Raw genomic sequence first — 16,948 nt, 5'->3', positions numbered from 1 at the left:
TATTTATCATGGCACAAGTTTGGCTTGATATTGGTTGTATGGATATTGTCCTTTTGGGTTTGTGGATCTGGGGGGGAATGCTTAATTGTGACTCTTACAGATTTAAACAAACCCTCAAAGAACAGGGCTGGTGGTCCAACCAATATCTGCTCCCCCCTCCCCCATTTATGGAGCAAGGCTACTTCAATAGAGGCCTGGGCGCTTTAACGTTTTCTAATGGCAAGTAATGGGTATTCATGTAAATGGCACTCATTTGCTTTTGTCTGTCATTGTGTTTAAATACAATTTTTATGGCTAAGTGTATCAGCAGTAATTGTATTAGCCGCTTATTGTTTGGTTAATTGTTTGTATTTGGAAAAGGGATGTGTGTAGGCTTTTTCCCTCCCTTTTGCATTTTTCAGTGTGCCGTGTCCCCGAACGCTTTCCAACTCAAGATTTCATCCTAACATTTGTATGTAAAGATTTGCTTTCGCATCAATCAACTTCAGCCTCTTTTGGTCACGTAAGGTCACTAAACAAGCCCATTTGTTCCTAACCTTTTTTCATTTAAAGTCTGTTTTAAATGTAAGCTGGTGAATGAGTACATGCATTACAAATTAGTTGTGTAATTTGTATTAAGTGTACATTGTTATTGTTCACACATTTCAGTTAATAAATGCATAGCTTGTTGAGATTGAAATATTTGGTATGCATTTGTTTCTTGGGGTGTGTGTGGGGTTTTCTTGGGTATTTCTTTATGCTTTTTCAGGTTTTGAATATAAAGCTTGGCACGCGCTTAATGTAGAGCTTGGATGCCAGGGATTGATGTCAACATGTCAAGGTCGAGAGCCAGATTAATCCAATCCTACCGCTGTGCTCGGGGTCAAGGAAAGAAAGGCAAAACGTGAATTAAAATCTTTCAAGTCATATATGCTTTATGCATTATTGTAGTTAAAAGCCTAATAAGTCTACCTCAATTTGAATCCCCAAATCTTAGTTCTGATGTTTTTACTTGGAAATTAGTTTGTTGGGATGGGGTGTAGGGCTCTTGGTTTTTGCCATTTTTGGTCTTGCAGAATCTTACAAAGCCATGGGAAGAACACTGTCTACACAGAACCCGAGGTTATGCCCCGAAATCGCCCGGTCGACCGAAAGCTTCGTCAGGCAGGAGAGTTGGTTGTACTATAATAATTTAATAAATATTTAAATACCCAGTCACTATACCCTGCGCAACTGTACAGGGTTTAAATACTTGCTTTACAAATGTATAGCAATAGTCGCCTTATCCAACTGTTGCACAACTGTGCTTCAGACCCCAAATTTGGAGTGACTAGAAAAAGCTGCGCAACTGTGCAGCTTTATTTGGAACAGAGTTGTTCGGCTGTGTGAATGTGGAAGAGATGTTTGGGGTGGGAAGGGCTTTGCACTTTCTCTCTTTCTGCAGAAATCTCATCAACCCGCTGTGTGGTGAAAGTACATGTCATCGTCGTCATCCTGTGGAGTCTGTAGTAACCAGGTGTCTCAACCTTTAATCATAGAGTCCTCCATGAAACATCAACCACTAATGCTTCAGAATCAACACTCTTATGCTTTCATGCACTAAGTTTCTTTGCATCTTATACTACTTTAGTTTGAGACATAGTTGGTATGCAATCGGTGTGGTGGAATTGTTTGTGTGTAGAAGCTCTGTTTCAGATCACTCGTCTGTCCCCTGCCGCCTCCACTGCGTCAATGCAAGCCTGTCTGTGAGAGCAGTTGCCCGGTGTATGTCTTCACTTGAATGAATGGCGGCCCGAATCCCTCTCTGTGCGCTTAAGAGCTTTGTCCCAACCCCGGAAGCACTTCACAGAAATCCTTCTGTTTGTCTCTGCGTCTCTCCTGTTTTTCCCCCGATTTCTTCATTTTTCTTAGGTCAATTTCACTTAGGGAGCTAATTTGTCTTATCACCTGGGAGATGCCTAACCGCCTGATGGAATACTGGGAAATCCAGTCGCTCTGATCAACCTCAGGCTTTTTTTGCTGCTAATTGAGCATCCCTCTGCTGCTATCTGCTATGAGTTAAGTACATATAGTTGATCTTGATCTTCTGTATGGTTAGATGTCACACTACTTAATAATAAATATGCATGTGCATAACCTTCCAACTAAAATGTAAAATCTAATCGAATGTTGGCATTAATGTCAGTGTGTAGAATTTGGATCCTTTGGGAAGGGGTGGGGCAACACTTTCTCTCTTTTCAGGTATGCTGTTGCGATTACTTCTAAAAATTGAGACGTAACATGGGAGTGGATGGATGTGCTTGCGTCAAATTCTGAGTAACCCGTTTTTGCATTTGTTTGTAAATTGAAATTTAATTCATTGCATTTGGGTGGGGTGGGGGTTGGGGGTTGTAAACTTCTCTCTTTTTCATTGCAGCTGTAGGCTTGCTAAAATTTGTACTCTGAACTTTGGAAGATTTGGTGCAAAGCCTTATTGGCTTAAGATAAGTTCATGTATTCCTTTTAAATGAACGATATAAAATGAGAATAGATTTTGGGGGGGAACAGAAAACCCTTGGAGCTTTTTAGTTACAGGACTGGTGATTTGCAAAGGTGATTTCGTACCGCCCTATTCGTGGAATTTCAAGACCTGGAGGATTGTTTGGTGGTAAATGTACATTTGTAATATTAATTTGGTCATATGGTGGGGTGGGGGGGCCTCTAAACTGTTCTCTCTTTGTTTCAGCTTTTAAATAGGAACGTGTCCCATCTGAACACAAGCGCGGCATTTTTCCAAGACCTCACTGGTCCGGTTTAACGTAAACCACTTTAAAATTAGACATTTAATTTCTTATTAGTTGCATTTTGGCTGTTTGAATGGGTTATCTGGGGATGGGAAAATTTTGTAGTTTTCTCTAGTTTCAGGCCGATGAAGACAAGCCGTTCAAGACCAGAGTAACGTAGAGCAGCAGGTTTGGGGTTTTTCTTTTCCTGAGGGAACAATCTTGATTGTTTCTTCAGGTTTTGCTTTTTAACCTCATAAGAAAAAAAGCAAAAGACTCCGGTGGTGGCACTCCCGATTTGTCGGGACGGGGTTCAATTCCCTGCGGTGTCTTTGCTTTAAGAACCTCTGCTCAAATTTTACTAAGTTTTTTTGTGTTAGCCATCTAAATTATTGTTAGGGTAGGTGAATTCTGGTCGGCTGTTCAAAAATAATTTCTCATTTAAGTTATTTCACAACTCACCAGATTCTAGAGCTATCCTTCATTTTTTTTTAATCCAATAGCTGCTTTTATAATGTCCTGTTTATTTTACTAAGGTATTTAGTGTTGGCCATAAATGATTGTTCGGGTGGGTGACTTCTGGTTGGCTGTTCAAAAATAAGGAAAGTTACTTTCACAAACTCACTTTAAAGGGATAGTTCGGCCAAAAACGATATTAAACCCATGATTTACTCACCCCCAAGCTGTCCGAGTTGAATATGTCCATCGTTTTTCAGACAAACACATTTTCGGATATTTTAGAAAATATTTTAGATCTTTCTGTTCATTAAATGTAATGTCACGGGGTCCAGCAATAGTCCACGACCTTCAAGTCCAAAAAAGTGCGTCCATCCTTCACAAATTAAATCCAAACGGCTCCAGGATGATAAACAAAGGTCTTCTGTGGGTAATCCGTGCGGTGTTGTTGTAGAAATATCCATATTTAAAATGTTATTAACGTTATAAACTACCTTCCGGTAGCGCCGCCATCTTAGACTCAGGAGAGAGTATTAGCGTAGTGTACGCACTTTTCTTAGTGACGTATGACAAATTCGGAGGGCGGGGGCATAGAGCAGCAGCAGAGAAACTCTGTACGCTGCGTAAGCTCTCATCCTGAATGCGGATCACTCCAAGATGGCGGCGCTACCGGAAGGTAGTTTATAACGTTAATAACATTTTAAATATGGATATTTCTACAACAACACCGCACGGATTACCCACAGAAGACCTTTGTTTATCATCCTGGAGCCGTTTGGATTTAATTTGTGAAGGATGGACGCACTTTTTTGGACTTGAAGGTCGTGGACTATTGCTGGACCCCGTGACATTACATTTAATGAACAGAAAGATCTAAAATATTTTCTAAAATATCCGAAAATGTGTTTGTCTGAAAAACGATGGACATATGCAACTCGGACAGCTTGGGGGTGAGTAAATCATGGGTTTAATATCGTTTTTGGCCGAACTATCCCTTTAAACATTTAAATGGATAGTTCACCCTCTCTCCAATTTTTTTTTCTCCAAATAAAAATTGGTCACCAAACCGTTCATGGGCCCCATTCACTTTTATAGTACTTTTCCTACAATGGAAGTGAATGGGGCGTATAATAGTTTTGGTTACAAATATTCCTCGAAATATCTATCTTTGTTCATCAAAACGAAAGCTTATAGACCCTTTTACTGTTTGTACACAATGATGACGTGGCAGCATATGCGCGCGCATTTAGGCAACGGAAGTATCGTAAGAATCAACAGTGAAGCAACACAAACAGTAAGTTATTTTTAAAAAATTGACTTTATCATTTTCACTACAGCTACCAGATCCGTGTACTATAGTGGAGTGGATAAAAGACGTTAGCAGATGGCCAAAAATAAAGTTGCCAGATACATATATACGTATATTAGTATATTATATTAGTGCAACCAAACGCAACAACTGGACATTTTGATGTTGAGAAACCGTTTTAATAAACTTTCTGAGTTGCTACCACGTTAGAACCAATGGGGAATAACACCACTTCTGTTGCCCGAATGCGCGCGCAGGCTATTTGATCACGTGAGCTGTAAAAGGGTCTATACAGGTTTGTAACAACGGTGTGAGGATGTGACACAAGGTCTTTGCAGTGCATGTAAAAATCTAGTTTGGAGATTAAAACCCCATTTCAGTAAATCCAGACTGAAATAAAGCAACAATGCCCCATCCAGTATATTTTGGATCACTGATGTCATGTCTTCTAAAACTGGAAAAAAATAAGATTCTAAAAGGTAATCTTGCCAAATTTTACAAGTGTAAAATATATGTATATTATTTGTTTATTTTTGGGGGTTATGGTAGGGAGGAGGAAAAGTTGTGTACAATGGTGGTTATCAAAGTGTCTTCACTGTTTTATTTGTGTGTGTGTGTGTGCAAACCAATAAAATATATGAAACCAACTATTGCTTATAAGGCTCCCTTCTCTTTTGTGTGGTAACTTTGTAAATTGACTGTCAATCTTGCTGTAATTCTGACAATGTAATTTAGTATGAAACACTAAATACTATGAAGTTTTGTTCTGCTTTAATTGTAGGCTGAATGTTTATCGTTTAATTTCCAGTCAGTTTTTTTGTTTGGTTTATATTCCATTCTTAGTCGTTTCATTCTAGAATATACCACACTCAAAAATGAAGATACAAAAGCCATCACTGGGGCGGTACACATTTTAAAAATATATCTTTCTACTTAAAGGGTGCATTTTAGTACTTTAATGGTACCAATTTGGTACATACTGTATCTTTACCTAAACCGTGCATATTAGGGCCTATGTAACGGGTATTATCCCTGGGACTGCTTCAGTACTGTTTTTAGAGTACACATAGTGAGAAAAGTAATGTATTATGTCCTTAAAATGAAAAATCTGGTGCTTGTTAAAATTGGTGTTTCAAAGTTCTGTCAGCATGAGGCATGAACACTCCGTTAATCTTGAATTGCCATGAGATGTGTAGTCAAAACAATTAGTTTAATGGACTCATAATTTTTCAGGAGGTAATGACACAGCTGCTTAGTTTTGGCACTCTGTGTCTCATAAAAATGAGCTTGAGAGATTTATGTAAGTAACACAACATCTCCAAGAAAGGTTATTTATTCCAGTGCTGGCTCTGTTACTATTTGGCCAAACATGTAGTACACTTAAGTTCTAAGTGGGGAATTATAACTTAGACTACACTGTACTCAATTGTTTCACAGAATTGATATCACAATGAAGTCTTAAAACGTAATGATTTTTTTGTATTGCATTAAATTTTAACACAAACAGAATTCTGTCTTGCTTGAAGATTTAATGCCACAGAATTTCTTGTCAGCACATATGTTGCCTACGTATTGCAATTGAGGCATTAAAACTAATGTAGAAAACTTTGAAACGAAGCAAAATGATAAACAAAAAAAAGATAAAATACAAAAAGGGTTATTTTGACCAAAATTGTAAATTTTCTTATTACAAGCTGTTCAAGACTAACATGAAAAGCAGAATGTTGGGAACTGTCAGCCTTCTCTATTCACTTGTATTAAAAATAATAGTAATTATTTACAATTGTATTTGTTAACATTAGTTTATGCATTAGTTGACATAAACTAACACCACCTTATACCAGTTACCTTAAAGAATAGTATTGACATAAAAAAAAACATGAACAAAGATGAATGCTGTTAAATTATAAATGCTCGTTGTTTGTTTGTCTTAGCTAATACATTTACTTACTGTGTTATCAAAATAATTGCAGAGACCGACAACCCCAGTCATTATTTAGACATTTTTTGTTACTTGGAAAAAGAACACGGTACTTTGAAATAAAATAATGGTGAATAAGTGATGGAAGATTATTGAAGCATTTTTACCTCCTGTCACCACAATATTGTTCAACCAGTAACGTAAATTATGCACATGTTAGATCTCTAAAATTAATGTCCCATTCCGAAATAAGATTATAATGACATTTCATATTACACTTTCCCTTCAATATTACAGTTTTACACAGGTTGAAAAAAACAATTCATTAAAGTGCAACCTGCCACTCCATACTTACACCGAAAAGCACCTGCGGCCTCTAGCGTTTTGCTGTCCTTCCTGCAGCAACACTGTGAGCAGGATTGAGGGAGAAGGATGTGGTCCTTTTTTGCTCGGGATCCTATCAAAGACTTCAACTATGAAATTTTACCCGAAAACCAAGAAAAGTCAGGCATATGGACACTTAGTCGGGGGAAACGCAAGGTAACATCATTTGTCATAGTATTATAAAACAGAAATATCACAGGAGCAGGCCGCTGACGCCCCGGTCTAAAGTTTAGCCGCGTCTCGTTTAGCATTGTGCAACACCAGCGCCTAGTACACCGAAAGCTAAAGCGGCATCAGAAAAAAACTGGGATTTCTTTAGAAGAGCATACATGTTAGAGTCGTATTGTTATCGTTGGGGAACGTACTGTTTAGATTTTAAAGCCATTTATTGACGAAAGCAGGGAAATTTTGTCACGTTTTCTCCAAAGCAGCCACGTAATCGATGTGGCCACGTCAACAGATAGCTTCAGTCTTTAAGAACTGCTGAAATATTTCTGTCGTTGGCATTTGTTTGTTTAGTTGTTTCTTTTTATTTTGCGTTGGTTGTCATCATCATGTATTTATACGTAAGATGGTTAATAGCTGAGAAAGCCTGCGGATGTTAGTGTTTACTGTATCCATGTCCTTATAGGCCATATTTAAAACTGTGTCCGATTATGAATTACCAAGATTACTGACAAGTGTCAATAACTGTATTTGATTATCAATTACAAAGATTACTGACAGGCTTCAATCGCTGTGTCTGATTATCATTTACATTTTCCAAAGATTACTAACATTCAGGTTCAGTTACTGTGTCTGATTATTAATTACAAAGATTACTGACAGGCTTTAATAACTGTATCTGATTATCAATTACAAAGATTACTGACATGTGTCAGTAACTGTATCTGTCTGATGATTATCATTTACAAAGATTACAGACAGGGGTCAGTAACTGTGTGTGATTATGTATTGCAAAGATTACTGACAGGCTTTAATAACTGTATCCGATTATAAATTATTTACAAAGATTACAGACAGGGGTCAGTAACTGTGTCTGATGATCAATTACAAAGATTACTGACATGTGTCAGTATGTAACTGTATCTGTCTGATACAGACAGGCTTTAATAACTGTATCTGATTATCATTTACAAAGATTACTGACAGGGGTTAGTAACTGTATCTGATTATCATTTACAATGATTACAGACAGGCTTTAATAACTGTATCTGATTATCATTTACAAAGATTACTGACAGGGGTTAGTAACTGTATCTGATTATCATTTACAAAGATTACAGACAGGCTTTAATAACTGTATCTGATTATCATTTACAAAGATTACTGACAGGGGTTAGTAACTGTATCTGATTATCATTTACAATGATTACAGACAGGCTTTAATAACTGTATCTGATTATCAATTACAAAGATTACTGACATGTGTCAGTAACTGTATCTGTCTGATGATTATCATTTACAAAGATTACAGACAGGGGTCAGTAACTGTGTCTGATTATGTATTGCAAAGGTTACTTACAGGCTTTAATAACTGTATCTGATTATCAATTATTTACAAAGATTACAGACAGGGGTCAGTAACTGTATCTGTCTGATGATTATCATTAACAAAGATTACAGACAGGGGTCAGTAACTGTGTCTGATTATCAATTACAAAGATTACTGACATGTGTCAGTAACTGTATCTGTTGAATTATCAATTACAAAGATTACTGACAGGTGTCAGTAACTCTATCTGTCTGATTATCATTTACAATGATTACAGACAGGCTTTAATAACTGTATCTGATTATCAATTACAAAGATTACTGACATGTGTCAGTAACTGTATCTGTCTGATGATTATCATTTGCAAAGATTACAGACAGGCTTTAATAACTGTATCTGATTATCAATTACAAAGATTACTGACATGTGTCAGTAACTGTATCTGTCTGATGATTATCATTTACAAAGATTACAGACAGGGGTCAGTAACTATGTCTGATTATGTATTGCAAAGGTTACTTACAGGCTTTAATAACTGTATCTGATTATCAGTTATTTACAAAGATTACAGACAGGGGTCAGTAACTGTATCTGTCTGATGATTATCATTAACAAAGATTACAGACAGGGGTCAGTAACTGTGTCTGATTATCAATTACAAAGATTACTGACATGTGTCAGTAACTGTATCTGTTGAATTATCAATTACAAAGATTACTGACAGGTGTCAGTAACTGTATCTGTATGATTATCATTTACAATGATTACAGACAGGCTTTAATAACTGTATCTGATTATCATTAACAAAGATTACAGACAGGGGTCAGTAACTGTATCTGATTATCAATTACAAAGATTACTGACATGTGTCAGTAACTGTATCTTTCTGATTATCATTTGCAAAGATTACAGACAGGCTTTAATAACTGTATCTGATTATCATTCATTTACAAAGATTACTGACAGGGGTCAGTAACTGTATCTGATTATCATTTAAAATGATTACAGACAGGCTTTAATAACTGTATCTGATTATCATTTACAAAGATTACAGACAGGGGTCAGTAACTGTATTTGATTATCAATTACAAAGATTACTGACATGTGTCAGTAACTGTATCTGTCTGATTATCATTTACAAAGATTACAGACAGGGGTCAGTAACTGTGTCTGATTATCATTTACAAAGATTACAGACAGGCTTTAATAACTGTATCTGATTATCATTTACAAAGATTACTGACAGGGGTTGTAACTGTGTCTGATTATCATTTACAAAGATTACTGACAGGTGTCAGCTATGTGATTATAATTTACAAATCAGTTGCTATCAGTTGCAAATAATTTCAATAATAATTGCAAATAATTTCAAATTTCCTACCAGTACTACCAGTCTCTCTCTTAATATGGGTGAAGTGTAACTTAACTTGACAACTGCCTTTTTCAGACTACTGGTGAATCAGTATCGCTCTTCGTGTATGAGGTGTCCCAGGGAACAGAGGAGCAAACACAGCTGGCTAAAGCAGCTTTCAAACGCACAAAAACACTCAGACATCCTAACATCTTATCCTACGTAGATGGGTTAGAGGTAAGGTCTCAAGTATTGTCATATTTATGAAATGAAATGTATGAAGTTTTCCAGTGTGCTAATTAGTTTTTCTTTTCTTTTGCTCCAATTTTTTCTTGGTCATTTAGGTTGAGGTAATGTAAATGTGGTCATAGTCTTATTCAGATAGCAGTATTTTTACAGGGTTAGATGGAGAAATGCAAATCTTATTACACACTGCAGTCATCTCTGTCGTCACATGCGCATTACATTGCTCCCTGATATCACATGAAACCTAACTATGACCATTATATGGATGTATAAAATGTATTAATTGTTGACAGGACACTTCACTTTAATATTTGGTATGTCTACCTTTTGCAGCAATTACAGCTGCAAATCTCTCTGGCATAGTGTCAGTATAGTTCCTGAGAACGTCATTAGTAATGTTATCTCAAGCAAATTTGGGACGAGTTGGAAAATAAATTGCACTTCTACATTTTATGTTAGCAGGTGATTTGACATTGATTATATGTTTTTAACAAGTATTTTTCTATTTGTTTGACATCAGACAGAGAAAAGTTTATACATTGTCACAGAACCAGTGACACCTCTGGCAGCACACCTGAAGGTCCAGGCGGAGAAAGGTGTTGTTAGCGACTTAGAGGTGTCATGGGGCCTTCACCAGATTGTGGTAAGACATGGACAGAAATTAAATCTGTTTAAAAAAAATATTGTGTGTATCACCTCCTGACAAATACGCCATCACTCTACACCAGTCGTCTCTAACGGGGTGCCTGCGGGCACCAGGTTGTCCGCATGGAGTTGCCCCCCAAAGCATAATTTTTTTAATAGCGTAATTTTAATATTTATTTATTACACATTTTTTTATATTGGCTTGGCTTCTTGTATGTTAACATTTTTAACAATGATAAAACATATCAACAAGTAAAATAAACAAGTTTTGAGTAGACTTCACTGTATACAATAAATTAGCCTTCCAGATTGTTTTATCCATTGTAGTAGCCCTTGTACACATAAAGTTTGGATAACCTTGCTCTATACAGTGTGTTTTCATGTATAATTTTCGAATAATAGATTTTGCTTTTATCCCTCCACATCAGAAAGCCCTAAGCTTCTTGGTAAACGACTGTCACCTCCTCCATAATAACCTGGGCATGTGGGCCATCTTTGTGGACCGTGCCGGTGAATGGAAACTTGGAGGGTTGGATCATGTGACCTCTGATCAAGGAGACTCCACTTCCTTACCTCCGCCTAAAGTAATCAACCCCGATCTGGAGAAATATGACCCTCCTGAGAGCCCTGGCAGTGGTGGAGACAAATGGTAAATTAAATGTAGAATTTGTTGTATTTATCACTAATTATTTTTTAATGACCTAAAATGTTAATTGTTTTGTTTCATGTTTCACTGTTGTGTATGTATCTTGGTCATCTCAGGTCAGGGGATGTGTGGCGTCTCGGTTGTCTTATTTGGGAAGTATTTAATGGATCCTTAGCCCGTGCCTCCTCGTTACGATCTCTTGGCAAGGTCCCAGATCATTTTTGATCTTTTAAAAAGTCAACAAGTATGTTTCTTTTCTACATTTCTCAATTTTATATATATTCCTATCTTGTTTAGATTCCAAAAAAGTTAGTCCCGCATTACTGTGAGTTGGTCGGGGCAAACCCAAAGATTCGTCCCAACCCGGCAAGGTTCCTACTGAACTGCAGATCTCCAGGAGGTTTCATGAACAACAGCTTTGTGGAGAGCTGCCTGTTTCTGGAAGAGATACAGGTATTTAAAACAGCTTTGAATATTATTTCAACACACCTGATCAGATTAGTCACCAAACTGCTTGTGTGTGTGTAGATTAAGGAGCCTGCAGAGAAGCAGCAGTTCTTCCAGGACCTGAGTGAGAACCTCGACTCGTTCCCTGAAGATTTTTGCAAGCACAAAGTGCTGCCTCAGCTCCTCACAGCCTTCGAGTTTGGAAATGCTGGTGCTGTCGTTCTCACACCTCTATTTAAGGTGCCAGACTTTTTTTTTACCAGATTTGCATATGCTGCACTAAACCTTAAGGGCGTACCTGCATTGTACCATACTGTACCGAAACGTACCCAAGTGCGATTGCCACTGCCCGCAGGACAGCTAAAGATTAAAACAGTTGCATAATTAACATCAAGCTTTCAGATCAGCATTGCATCCTGTCTCCGAACTAAAGTGAACCGTACCAGAGACCACCTTTGCAAGCATACCAGGGGTCAAAAGTATTCGGGTACGGCGCGCATAGTGTGAGTCTTGTGTAACAAGCATCAAGTTTGTTCCTCTGATCCAGTTGTAATGTTTTTGTGATAGGTAGGGAAGTATTTGTCAGCTGAAGAGTACCAGCAGAAAATCATCCCAGTCATAGTGAAGATGTTTTCCTCTACTGACCGAGCTATGAGGATACGACTGCTACAACAGGTATAAACAAGTAGCCTTTGTTAAATGTAATTTTTTCCCCTTGTTTTAGCTTTTTTGTAGCTTTTCAATTCTTTTAAACTTTCTGTAAATTCTAAATTACTGCTCGTCACACTTTTCTCTATAAATATCAGATGGAGCAATTTATCCAGTATTTAAATGAAGCAGCAGTAAACTCCCAGATCTTCCCACACGTGGTACACGGTTTCACAGACACAAACCCTGCCATTCGAGAGCAGACTGTAAAGGTATGCATATGCTAGAGTTTAGCTGAACTTTTTCGAGAATGATTTTATTTTTATTTTTGATGTATAACATGGATGCTATGTATCTTTTCTTTTTCCATCTAGTCCATGCTCTTGTTGGCCCCTAAACTGAACGAGACCAATTTAAACCAGGAGTTGATGCGTCACTTTGCACGTCTGCAGGCCCGGGATGATCAGGGCCCCATTCGGTGCAACACCACAGTTTGCCTGGGCAAAATCGCCCCCTACCTCAATCCCGGGGTAACTGTAATTGTCAACACATAATCCTTCACTACTACACCCATGACATTTTGCTTCTCTTAATTACAGTCCTGTGTCCCTTTCGTATGTTTTTCAGATGCGGCAGCGTGTTTTAGTATCTGCGTTCACGCGTGCAACTAAAGACCCGTTTCCTGCCTCACGCGCAGCTGGTGTGCTCGGCTTCGCTGCCACTCATCAGTACTATAGTGTGACCGAGAGCGCCGCTCGGATTCTGCCCACATTGTGCACACTGATCGTGGATCCAGACAAAAATGTCAGAGATCAGGTATATGAAAATAGTGTAGGCAAATGAAATGCAAAATTTGTGTGCTTTCAGTTGGTAAAGCATTGCATTAGGGTGATTCTCACAAAATCCAGACTTAGAAGTTGTCCAGCATCAAAAAAAATTTAAAAAGCCCTTGAAGCCAAATTATTTTTTTTTTGCACATAAGATTAAGGTCTAAACTTAATATAACTATAATATATAAATCTATTATTTACATATTTTAGATTATCATTATCAAAAATTATCATTACCGCAACATGATATTACATTAAATATATGCATTTACAAACTCATGTTTCGGTAATTAGAACTAAAAAGTTGTCTAGGTACTATGACAAACAAAATTGTAACTTTTATCTGGAGAGAAAAAATAAGAACTGCTTACCTGGTAGCACTCTTGAGTGTCACATTCAATTATGTCCCTTCCAACAATTTGTTTTTTTTAAAATGTTAGTTCCTTGAGGGCTTAAACAATAATTAAAAATTGTTGCGGAGGATGAGAAAATTGATCTTGGACACATTTATATTCCTTACTATTGTCTCTACATTTACCAATGATCACCAAATGCAACATGTTTCTTTACTGTTAATGTTTATAGTATAACATGCACTGAAGCTTTTTATTTTTTAGATTTTTCAATTATAAATATTTCCATGTCAAAGAACCCAAATCCAGTCATGGACACGTTGCGGTAATGAAAATTTGCCCCTTAAATGTGGAAAAAACAACAAAATTGGTTTGTATGATGTCATTTGAAATCATGTGCAAAATAGTACATGAAGAGATGTTTGTAACTGTATGCTTCTTATTTTGATACTCTTACTTTGCATTTACTTTTTTTATCAAAATGTTTGTTGACACCTCATAAGTCTAATTTTGCGAGAATCACCCATAAGCAGATCAAAGATTGTGGGTTCGAATACTGATAAAATAGGGGTCCTTTTGGATAAAAGCATCTGGCGAATGCATAAATGTAAAATACTGTGCATTATTTTTATATTTTTGATCAACTTCTGTTTTTTTTAGGCATTCAAAGCTATCAAAAGTTTCCTCAGTAAGCTGGAGACAGTTTCAGAAGACCCCTCTAAAATAGCTGAAATAGGTAAAAGGTTTTGTAATCCTAAATTACAGTGAAGGTCATGGATAAGTCAGGAAAATTAATTTGAAATTCAACATGTATGTATTAAAACTGTAACCCACTGTTTCTTTGCAGAGAAGGATGTGACTTCTTCAGGACAGACAGGGGGGTCTGCTGCCACATGGGCAGGGTGGGCCGTAACCGGTGTTTCGTCCCTTACCTCTAAACTTATACGAAATGCTCCGGCTGGTTCGGAGGCAGCACCTGCTGAAAACAGTCCTGCCCCACAACCTACACCTGGACCTGTAACCACACATACAGCAAACAAAGGTATAAAGCCAACATAAATTATTCAAAACATTTCCTTATGAATGATACTGTATTTTAACTTGCCAAACATAATGCATATCAAGAGGCTATAAGGGCTTGTGCTTGTCCTCTCTTTTAGGTCCAGAGTTAAAACCACAGCCATCCAGTGCCCGTGGTGCACTAGACATCCAATCAGAGACTTCAAATGAGGAGACAACAGAGGCTGATGTCGATCGGTGGGATGATGAGGATTGGGGAAGCCTTGAGGTGATTAATAGATTTCCAGATTATCTACAATCTTAGTATTTTTAAGGGCTTGACTTATATAATGTGTCAGAGTAGCTTATATTCAAATACTGTGTGCACTCAGGACCCTGAAAAACTTCGGACAGACCCAGACGATTGGCATTCAGATTGGTCGGCCATGTCCTCAGCACAAAAGAAAAACAATGTAGGGTATTTGCAGTGTAGCATGTAAACAGAAGGAGATCACCATAAGCCTTCTGACTTTGTCTACCTGATTAAAGTAGTTTTCACCATACTCTTCATCTTTCAATAGGTTGGTCGGAAGTCATCTGAGATGGTTAAGAAGCAGAGTTCTGATTGGAGCTCAGGCTGGGATGCTGATGACAGCTGGTCCAATGACAAAGATGCCGATGGTCAGAGTCAAAGTTCACCTGCCGATGAGGGTTGGGGTAACGATTGGGAAGGGAATGAGAGTCTGGCCGAGAGTTTTTCCCCAACCCCACGACAAAAACCCACTTCCTCGGTCTCAGGCAGTGGTCCAAAAGGTGCCAGTTTAAGCGCTGGACAGGAAGAGTTACGATTGGCTAGCGAGTACAACTGGGATGCAGGAAAATCATCAACATCGGATCTGTTTTCCAGTGTGTCACAAAGGACAAATAACACTGCTGCTACTGTGGTAAGAAAAAGAAGGGTTTTAAGAAAAAATTGATTGATAATTCCTGTGGTAAAATTATGTGGAAGGTACTACTAAATATCTAGCCATGTGTTTATGTATGATTTGTATGTTTCTGTCACAGAAATCTGATGGCTGGGATGCAGACGCCACAGGAGACTGGGGAGCAGAGGAAAACTGGGAATCATTGGATGATGATCAGGGTCAGAACCAATGTTTTATCTGTGTTCCAGATTCTGTTTTGCACTAAATGTATTTTGTGTTAAAATAAACTTATATATTACAAAAATGCTTATTCTGTTGCTTTGCCCCTTAGGTCTAAGTAAGGCAGAATTGGCAAAGAAAAAACGAGAAGAGAGAAGGAAGGAGCTTGAGGCCAAACGGGCAGAACGCAAGGCAGCAAAGGGTCCTCTCAAACTGGGCGCACGCAAACTAGACTGAATTATAAGGGGTTAACATTGAAGGTAGCAGGCCAGAAGCTCTGAACAGTCATGAACTCATTGAAGATGAAGAGACTTCATTCAGTGTAAGATTTTAAAGAAACATTCCCGGGATGTCAGAGAGGAGGAACCTCAAAGCTGTCTGACCATTGGGCCAATATGAAGAGCAAATCCGTCTCCCACATCTGCAAAGCATAAACTATGATATTCCTTTACTCTTCTTACAGTATCATGATTTTTTTTAATATGTAAAATATCATCATAGTTTATGATGTCAGTGACAGTTGCAGGGTTTAAGATTTAACAATGAAATCATAATCTATATATGTATTGCGATTATACATTTAATACTGAATCGATGTGGACTTTAAGGACTTTTAACAGTGGATTACACAAAGAAACTCCAGTACAGTCAGAAGAAAGCTGGGGCAATAAGGGTCCCAGGTGGGCCGGTGTCATTTCCAGTGCATGTATGAACACAACAGTGGGTTCACGGGACAGAAGATTTACGTAACTCATTAAAGGTGTTTTGGATCTTTCTTTAGCCATACAACATAGTACAGTTGGATCTCCTTGTTACTTTTGGTTTGTGCCTTTTATCTTGGATGGTGGCACTGCTTATGTTGTAAAATAAATAAATAAATCAATGTTTTTTTTAGTTCATGGGACTGAGATCTAGTGCAATATTTTCAGAGTACATATTCATATATTGTACAGACTCATTTTAACTCAAAAAGATGAACAATAAACTTTTCTCTGAAATGTACTGTACAGATTGTTAGTTGCGCGATTGCTGTAATACAATACTGTGCTGTTGAAAGTATGCAGTTTGGAAACGGGACCCTGTTTGTGAAATTCAGGGTAAAGTATCATAACCAAATTCTGAGATTAGTAGCATCAAAGTAACCTTACTCAGTCACTATATTAAGGTTTAAGCTTAAAATGTCTTCATTAAACTTTTGTAGTGCAGGTCAGTGGGATGAAAAAATGTCAGCTTGATCTGCATGATAACCAGAAATGACAAAGTTTTTTGTGATTTGTTGTGCTGATCGAGTCTTTGTTACTCAATTCCTGTGCTTCCTACTGCTTTGTTATT

The 16,948-nt window shown here is 37.7% G+C and overlaps 1 protein-coding gene across 2 annotated transcripts; it reads left to right on the top strand.

The window, feature by feature from the left end:
• Positions 1-6,802: 6,802 nt before the first annotated feature.
• On the top strand, positions 6,803-16,623 carry scyl1 (SCY1-like, kinase-like 1). Of its 2 annotated transcripts, XM_065273915.2 has the most exons (18): positions 6,803-6,967; positions 9,754-9,894; positions 10,424-10,546; positions 10,977-11,197; positions 11,311-11,401; positions 11,492-11,647; positions 11,723-11,881; positions 12,209-12,316; positions 12,448-12,561; positions 12,664-12,819; positions 12,917-13,105; positions 14,133-14,208; positions 14,320-14,514; positions 14,633-14,760; positions 14,864-14,944; positions 15,053-15,415; positions 15,537-15,615; positions 15,729-16,623. In XM_065273915.2, the coding sequence occupies exons 1-18, from the start codon at positions 6,860-6,862 to the stop codon at positions 15,851-15,853; spliced, it is 2,613 nt and encodes an 870-aa protein (XP_065129987.2). In that variant the 5' UTR covers positions 6,803-6,859; the 3' UTR covers positions 15,854-16,623. The 2 variants fall into 2 exon arrangements, with proteins under 2 accessions (XP_065129987.2, XP_065129988.2); XM_065273916.2 differs by lacking the exon at positions 14,864-14,944.
• Positions 16,624-16,948: the final 325 nt, after the last annotated feature.

The sequence above is a fragment of the Paramisgurnus dabryanus genome, chromosome 16 (genome assembly GCF_030506205.2).
Source record: "Paramisgurnus dabryanus chromosome 16, PD_genome_1.1, whole genome shotgun sequence".
Taxonomy (NCBI): domain Eukaryota; kingdom Metazoa; phylum Chordata; class Actinopteri; order Cypriniformes; family Cobitidae; genus Paramisgurnus; species Paramisgurnus dabryanus.
This window is presented reverse-complemented; position numbering and strand designations above follow the sequence as displayed.